This window comes from Varroa destructor, unplaced genomic scaffold (assembly GCF_002443255.2).
Source record: "Varroa destructor unplaced genomic scaffold, Vdes_3.0 BEIS01000006.1, whole genome shotgun sequence".
Classification (NCBI taxonomy): Eukaryota; Metazoa; Arthropoda; class Arachnida; order Mesostigmata; family Varroidae; genus Varroa; species Varroa destructor.
The window spans coordinates 22963116-22972205 of NW_019211459.1; the positions used below are offsets into that span (position 1 = coordinate 22963116).

General features: G+C 39.2%; 1 protein-coding gene across 1 annotated transcript; it reads left to right on the forward strand.

Annotated features, from left to right (window-relative positions):
* The first annotated feature begins 1802 nt into the window (after positions 1 to 1802).
* Positions 1803 to 7819, forward strand: LOC111253494 (26S proteasome regulatory subunit 8-like). The gene is made up of 4 exons (XM_086992543.1): positions 1803 to 2751; positions 3118 to 3253; positions 6198 to 6387; positions 6523 to 7819. Exons 1-4 carry the CDS (start codon positions 1803 to 1805, stop codon positions 7426 to 7428), a joined length of 2181 nt encoding a protein of 726 aa, XP_086848669.1. The 3' UTR covers positions 7429 to 7819.
* Positions 7820 to 9090: the final 1271 nt, after the last annotated feature.

Here is a 9090-nt window from a genome sequence, read left to right on the forward strand (position 1 = left end):
TTGATATCCGCGGATAATATCGGCGTGTTATCAAGGGAGAAATGCGCCCATATCTGTCCATATTTGGGCTTTTGTAGATCGTAGATATATAGCTGATTCGACAAAATTACAACTTTTATCGGGTATCCGCCACCAATTTAAACAATGATCCGAACTGGCGCTGACGTTTGTTCCAAGCAGGACATTAACAATATTTCGATCGTGATGGAACGCAGTGCGTTGCTGCATCAGCGCTTAGCCAATATTTGGGTCGCGCTGGACAACCCCTTACCAAGTTTGAACCTTCAGTTGCACAAATTCGATGGCCTGCTTTATTGCTTGTTTCCACACCGCTTTCAAAGCAACGACGATTTTCATAAGCTGAGACAAAGGATCCTAAACAGCGTTAAAATAAAAGTCTCGAAAACCTTCACTCAGCCGGCTAAAAAAAGCTGTTTTTGATAAATTCCATTATTAACACAACAACTAGAAACTATTCTTAAGAAAACAATGTCTATCAACATTTGACTCGGCTAGATACGTAGTCCTTAACTCAACGGCAGTCTAACGTCTAATAAGAAGGCGACTGATTTAGCGTACGACAGTCAGTGGACATCTTCGTACATGTTGTTATATGAAAATTTAGCATGATAGAGTAATAATCGATCTTACGAGCTATATTCATGAGTTCATATCATTCTGTAGCCAATACACGTTCAATCTGCCTTTGTTTCCTTCGGCGATAATGAGCGTGATGAGGAAATGGCCGTTTCGATTCGAGGCAACAGCTTTGTATCTAAAGAAACGAAGTACTCCACAGGAATCTATGACTATATCGAATACCTAGAAATATTTTACCCCATAATCAAGAAACTTTTGAAGAATCTCGTGTATCACCTGGAAGGTGAAAATTCTATCCACTTGTTGGGTTTAACCCAATAGGAAGTCCACATCTGCGAAGTCGGTCGGTACCAAAGGCTCAGGTTTGATCACAGCATCTTACTCATGATCAGCGCACAATTATATTAATGGGGGCCTCAGATTTAGAGTAAAAACCCGGGGCAAAATATTTACTTTGTCGAAGGAAAGCGCGGCCTGATCGTTTTGTCCTCTTCTTGCTGGAGAGGCCTGTCTGCAACGTTCCGATTAGAAACTATAGTAGGAAAGGATGTTCGATTAAAATGTTGAGAGAAGTATTCTATCATATCACTCAACCTCTTCTATCATCATAAATCTTGCAGGGAACTAGAGGTAGAGAGATAGATGTTTAAACGGACCTATTACTAAGAATAGAAACTTAGAATATCGTTATTGTTCAATAATATTTTTATGAAGTTTACATGGCGGAGTGTTAATTGTACTAAACAATCGAGACGCAATTAACATTCTTACAGGGGTAATAATAATAAACATCAAGTCATTGCATCCGACTGAGTATGTTTACATGTTTTCTTTCGATTAAATATAGCGTCTGAGTAAGTTCAGAGTTGGAGTTCGAGCAGCCAATTTTTCTTAAAAACGCGGAATCGCCCGAGAGCGCAGTGTCATTACCATCTTTGACTACAACAAAGCCTTGTTAACGAAGCTCTTAAGGTAACTGAAGTCAATTCATCCAGGTGGATCAACCAACAGGGTCACAAACAAAGAGCCAATCAAAACAAGAAAAGATGACTTTCACGAAGAATATTCACTGGGATAGGCAACTTTAGATTTAGGGATTCTAAAGGCAAAGGTGTGAAGCAGAACGCTCGTTACGAAATAACGACTGAAGTCAGACAGTTTAGAAAGGCAAAAACTACAACCAGAAAGACAGCCGTTCAGACATGCCTGGAGACGTGAAGAAAAAGAACACAGATTCTGAGAATTCAAGAAGCGACAACCAAAAAAATATAACCAAAAACGCGGACAATCTGCTAAACGCAAGTGTTAAAGAAAATGGACCAGAATCAGAGAGTAGGAAGACAAGAGACGAGCAAGAGTCGGGGACCCTGAACGCTGATGAGCACAATAACAAGGCTGGCAAGGAACCCACTGGGTTCGATCTAGACCCAAAGGTGGCAAAACTCGTCTTGAAAACGAGTGAAAGAGAAAGTGTGCCGGAACCAGAGACAGGCAGAAAAAAAGATAAGGTAAAGATTAAAAGCGCGCTTATGAGCAACTACCATTCAGAGAGTTTAAAGAACGATCTGGATAAAATAAAGAATATGCTGAAAAGGGACGACCATAAAAAAGACGCCTTTGAGCCTGCAGATGTGAGAAAAATAGAACTAATAAAGATTGAGCACATACCAAAGAAAGAGGATTGCAGCAATACTACAGAAGGCTCCCAAAAAGGTGAGTCGTATACACTCAGCACTCAAAAAAGTGATGCTAGACAGGATTTGAAGGAGACTAGCATAGAAGCAGAGTGTCTGAAAGGAGCGGACAAAAAGTCGGAAAAAGGCATGATGAATGAAGGTTCATCTTTAGTGCTTGAGTCAGGGCAATCCGATGCAACGGACTGGGCTAAAATGAAAACATGTTCAAGCTTAGTAGAGGCGTCGTCAATTGAAAGTACTGTGTCAGGCGTTTCCAAAAAAACGCCCTTGACGAAATGCACTGCCAAGCGCGAACGAGATGCCCAAAGTCCGGGGCAGTTCGAAGGGCAGGTGGATAACTTGTCTTCTTCTATCGAATCGGTACCACCAATCAAGGTCGGTAAAGGTCAGACGCCACTGAAGAAAGGCAGCCCAAGCGCTGATCGTTCTCCTCGGGGGTCACCTACGAAGGGGAGTATAGTGTCAACAGGAAAAAAAAATACCGATTTGAGCTTGTTTTTTTTTTTTATTATTATTATTCAATTCTAAATTAATTTTTTCCTAAACTAAAAAAATGTAAAAATAAAAAATAAAAGTTTAAAAAAAAACTAAAATATTAGGTAAAAATCGCCTCATGTGTCGTCATCGGACCGTATAGCGATTATTGTTCACTTTTGTCAAATGCTTTTACGTAAGACTGCTTGTGGTCGGTACTAATCTAAATTACGATTGGGTTTAAAAGTGCTAAAATCGTTAAGAAGGAATCGGGTGCTTAGATATTAACAAGATTTATTTGAAGCATTTCAGCTGTACCAGCGCGTTTAAATTATGGTTCTTTGATGATTCAAACACGTGCAGATAGGTGGCAGGAAGAAAAGGCGGTCTGGTCCCTCGAAACCTGGCCTACGGAATTACTATATTGCAAAGATTGAGGTACTCGAGAACATTGTGTCATACAAGACAAGGAACCTTCGAAGGTAACGGCTCTTTTCCTAGGAGGAAAAGAATTTTTACTTTATATTTTACTTTATCTTACGTTACCAAAAGAAAGGAATTTCTAGGAGAAATTCCTTTTTTATTCGACTAGATCACACAAATTGAGGAGCCTTTATGATACTGACAGTTATTGATTATAGCGATTGATTCACCATGATTCGTTTGCGGTTCAGATCTTTATTAATAATGTCTGCCGCCATTTAACGCAATAGTTGTTTAATTGTATCGTTTAGTCAATGCATATATAGCAAAGACTCCAGACATGTATAAACCCATACAAATCAAATGTCGTGTAGAAAAGCGCTGTTTTTTTATTTTCAGAATAACTAGATCTATATAATAAGTGAGGTCTTCTATGGCCTCACTGGGAAGAGTCGTACCTGCTCTCATATAGCTCGACTGAATAAAAAATTTTTTGTTTTGACAAATTTTGAAAAGCTAACTTACGAGATTCGAGTGACCATAAGATTCAAGCACATAAATTGATTAGTTTGTGCCGTCATATAGGCATAATCGATTGAAGATGAGTCAATAAACGTCCTTGACCACGACAACGAAAGGCTAAGAAACATTGTGCTTCAAATCCTCTGTTCTTTTGTAGGCCCTTTTGTTTTCTCTATAGTTTAAATATGTGCCTTAATATTGTCGCAATATCGGTCAATCGTATCTGTGAATAGGGTTAATTCATATGTATATTGTCAATCAATTTCACTACACGAACACTACGATTAAAATTAAATATTTTTTGACAAATATTACGAGTTTATTGTGAAACTTTTTTTTCGTACTAAAAGCTAGTTTGGTGCTTATATTCAGTTTCAGGCATAGGTTGTTTGAATTTAATTACAGGCTCCAGACGACTTCCGTTTTATATATACATAGTATGACTAGCTTCCTCGCACTGATCAATTTTCTGCATTTCGCCACTGTTAAAAGTATCTACATCTAAATCTAACCTATTCTAAACCTTTCAAACATCAAAGTGCTGATTAAACTCAACGCAAAAGTTCAAATGCAAAAGTACTCTACGTAGAGTTCACAATTGCCTTTTTTAACGCCTTCGAGTTGCTTTCGGAATCATCTAGTCGATATAGCATCAAGGCCTTGTTCTCACTGAAAGATCTAATTGAAATAGGTTTTTATGGGCCTACATAGGGTGTATTCAGCAGATGTATAAAACCGCACGATAACCACATGCTATAGCAACCATACGCGAACGTTGAAATTTACCGGCAAGGGACGCAAGAACATGGTTACCATGGCAACGGGGGACCCAATATACACTTAGACCACACCGTTTCTGAAGCTCACACTTATCGACACAGCAAGGTCAATATTTTTAATACCAGTTGTTAGTTAGATAACAATTAATTAGATATTTGTTGTATCGCGTAGTGGGTGAGAGGCCTCAATGCCCTATCGCGATGTGCTGTACGATAGCTGAATCTCTGTAACTATTTGCCAATGAGCATTAAATGTTCCATTTGTTTGAATTTTCTTTGCCTGTTGAATTTTTAGTTGGGCCCCAAAAATAATCGAGACATTAGTGAAAAAGATGCTTCGAACGGTACTATTAAAATTATAATCTAGTCTTAGGTTGACTGTGAAGGTTGTATATGAATATGACCTGTAATAAAAAACACGAAGTTCGTTGTCGTGTTATCCTCTTGCAATTCATAGGTTCAGTCTCGTTCTCTGATCTGTACGTTGTTTCTCCGGTACGTTCATCTGTACGTCAATGTTGAGCTCTATTAGGTTCTTCCAGCCAGTGACCTATGGCTCCCGGATGGAATCGACGCGCACCTTTCTAGCTGAACCCGAGAAACAGCGTGCACACTAGAGGCGGATGTCAGCTAACGTTTGCAAGCGGCAACGATCGATTCTAAATGAAAGAAAGATATGTCCTGGAAAGGTCTCTCGCACTATGTCGGAGTGCGAGTAAATGTTACATTACATTTTTAACTTCCTATTATCCATTTTCCTGTTTTGCATAGACAAATCACACGAATCGCCAACGCTTTGTGACAATACACTACTTTTTCTCAAGTTAGTTGGTAACTGTTTTAAAAAAAATTGATTTGTTAAGTACATTTAATCAACGTAAAGGGCTTAGTAAAAAGGAGTCATATTAGTGGGTTTAAGCAAAAACCCTTTCATATTATCTTGTGCATTTTCGATCCAATTTTAAGATCTATTTCTATCACATTTAAGGCCCTTTTCGATTTTCTCTAGCAGAAATAGCGAGGCATAAAAAAGGCGTTAATGTTATGCTTCAATAGTAGTTACTTTACACAAGGACTTAGAATCGACTAGTTTCGCCTCCAACTTATCTAGAAAATATATTGAACAAAGTATAGCTAGTTAAGCACCCTCGATTGCACGTAAATTGTCGCAATTCACCCTTTGGTTCTAATTCTGTAACGCAAGGTTATTGGTTAGCAGATATAATCCTTGGGAAAGCAATGTCATCGTAATCGTAGCAAACCCATCTGCCGTCGCTAATTAAAAAATCAGCGTTAGCAAATATAAGTGAACTGGTATTATTTACTGTAGTCTCTGTAGGTCTACTGGAAAGATATTAGGTAAGTCGAATAAGACTATTCCTACTAGCTCAAGGATCAATACCAGACGAATGTGTCCCAAAAATTGAAAACAGTTGAAAGTTTCCAACTTTATAGATCTAAAGCAATTTACAGGGAGAAGAGATAGAATTACGCTCTTAGCGGTGGCTTACGCCCGAAGTCGACCGAAACGAACAACGAGCAAAGAAAGGCTAAATATGTTGAAATTTATCATAGTTCAGCTGGAAGTCTACCTTGTAACCGTAGATCTGTATTTTACTCGACGTCTTTCCCAACTTAATAAGAAAGGGTCTGAAGGATTAATCGAAATTAAAAAGTTTTGTACGAAATTATTATCTGCTAGACTTCAGGCACAACGAAACGAATTGAATGCTCAAGTGCGCGCTCTACGAGAGGAACTTGAACGGTTAAGATACCGGGCCTCTTACGTTGGTGAGGTTGTTAAACGTATTTCTGAAAACAAGGTATTGGTTCACGTAAGTCCCGAGGAAAAGTATATCGTTGACGTTGAAGCTGATATCGACATGAAACAGGTACCGTAACCGACGTCAATATTTGAATATTCTGTTATTCTTTAAATGATTTTCATATTTCAGCAAAGAGACATAACCTCGAACAAAGCTGTTTGTCACCAAATATGTTGTTGTTGTTGTGCTGATATTTTCTAGCTGACACCGAATTGTCGAGTAGCTCTGCGCGAGGATACTTACAAGTTACACAAGATTTTGCCCGATAAGATAGACCCTTTGGTCTCACTTATGATGGTAGAAAAGGTGCCCGATTCGAACTTTTCAATGATAGGCGGGTTGGACAACCAAATAAAGGAAATCAAGGAAGTGATCGAGCTCCCCATAAAACACCCGGAACTATTTGAAGCGCTGGGTATAACCCAGCCAAAAGGCGTTCTCTTATATGGGCCGCCGGGTACCGGCAAGACTCTGCTGGCTAGAGCCGTAGCACATCATACAAAGTGTGCGTTTATTCGCGTTTCCGGCTCAGAACTTGTGCAGAAGTTCATCGGAGAGGGGTCACGTATGGTGCGCGACATCTTTGTTATGGCTAGAAAACATTCACCTTCAATCATTTTCGTGGACGAGATCGATTCAATCGGCAGTGCGCGAACAATAGAAGCCGACAACGACAGCAATGACTCTGAAGTTCACCGTACAATGTTGGAATTGCTTAATCAATTGGACGGATTTGAGCCGACCCAAAATATCAAAGTGATAATGGCAACGAATCGGATTGACGTGCTTGATCCTGCCCTTTTACGATCGGGTCGTATTGATCGAAAAATTGAGTTCCCACCACCTAACGAACGTTCACGTCTCGATATTTTACGGATCCACTCCCGAAAGATGAACCTTACCCGAAATGTCGACCTGAAAAAGATCGTCGAAAAAATGGCCGGCGCATCAGGTGCCGAGGTCAAGGCTATCTGTACGGAGGCCGGTATGTACGCCCTGCGAGAAGGCCGGATGCACGTTACCCAAGAAGACTTTGAGATGGCTGTGGTCAAAGTGTTGGTCAAGCGGGATGCCGAAGATGTATCTGTCAGGAAAACCTGGAAATGATCGCTACCGGATTTTAACCACGGAGGACGAATATACGCACAACCAATAAACGAGCAGTAGTTAAAAAGAGAATTATGGAATTGACGAGCGCCCTGAGACACTGGGCTGCGTGTGGAATATACAATGCTATATATGTATATAGCATTGTATATTCTGTGTATATATAAATACATGGTTTTGGTGCTTCTTTGAACAAACAAATGTAATCTGTATGTGCTTTGCCTTTTTTGTATGACTGTTGCACAGATTGCCCCAGAGGGCAACGATATCCACATGTTAATATGCTGAGACGTACCGTAGAACATTGTGAAAGATGCCTCTGATCATTGTAAAGCATTAGATATACTCGAGTGGAACTGTCTTTAGACAGATGACTGTAAAATAAATGTAATGGTGTTTGATACTAAATCCGTCTCTTCGCAGCGTAATACATAATCTGATGCATTCTTAACGCAGTCCTGTTTGGAGAGCTCGAATGATCTATCGGAGATTGTACATAAGAATATATAAATCGTACATTGATTGACAGTAAACACTGATGACAAGCTAATTTGCTAAGTTGCTCGATATTTTAGACTAAATTAAGTCAAAATATTAGCGGATATTTACTGAGCGTATACGTGTAGCGTGTGGACACAACGCGTTCAAAATTTAGCAGATGTGAAAACCTATACGAGTATCAAAATGTTGAAGTAGCACTAATTTTAGCTAGTGACATAATCAGCGATATGTTCGAGGCTAGATAATTGAGCTAGGTAACCATGAATTTCCTTCCGGCTCTCGATATGCTGTATGCGATACATAAGCTAGCTAACTACTGAACTGAAAGCGGCTAGAAGGGATTTGGGTAGCTGATCTCTCTGCTTAGCTTTGTCTCGGTTCATTTTCGTCTACAATAATCAAAACTCATGTTTTCAATGCTATCAACTGAGACGCAATAGTCATAACAAGAAAATGTGATAGAATTTTCAAGCAAGGATAAAACGTACAGGCTGTTAGCATCGATCACTGTCGTCTATCAATCTATATAGATATATATGGATTGATAGACGATACCGATCGATAGATTTAATTCTAAAGCATTTAATAGTATAGAAAGTAATATTGTTTCTACGAAAATAAAAATCTTATTTTCGTCTCTTGCGTCGTCGGGAGTCAGGCTCTTGGGGGTTCTTCCATGCTCACATAGCGTCGCAAACCGTATGATTACCATATTGATTAAGTACAGTCGAGTAAACTATTACCACATGACAATCAACATGTAATTAATGCATACTCAATCAAACGTGTATTAGGGTGTTAAGAGGGATCTGCTTTTTTTCCATGAATTTCCTAGCAGGCGCGCGCTGTTTAGCAAATGCTTACAACTATGTATATATATATAAGCAATTTTTACTTAAATTCCATACATAAGCGAGCTACTGACACAGGTCGCGAAGAAAGGTCCCCATCAAGTTTAACTTTTAGATATCGATATATATTTTCGAAGCTGTTGATAGTAATCGACCAGTTGCTGTTTGCTGTCATATAGCATTCTATACTGTATGATTAAGGCAGGTTCCAAAAGGCTGATATAGCCTACTTTAATTTTTCAACGAGTATCTACCTTTTAGGCGTTTCAAATATTTTATTTAGTTAGCCGCGTAATAACAGCCACTGAAA

Bases quoted from the DNA above. Each gene is read 5' to 3' on its own strand.
- LOC111253494 (XM_086992543.1), top strand. From the start codon at position 1,803: ATGCCTGGAGACGTGAAGAAAAAGAACACAGATTCTGAGAATTCAAGA. The intron at 2,752-3,117 runs GTATAGTGTCAA...TGGTTCTTTGAT, and splicing joins GGGGTCACCTACGAAGGGGA to GATTCAAACACGTGCAGATA. The intron at 6,388-6,522 runs GTACCGTAACCG...GATATTTTCTAG, and splicing joins CTGATATCGACATGAAACAG to CTGACACCGAATTGTCGAGT.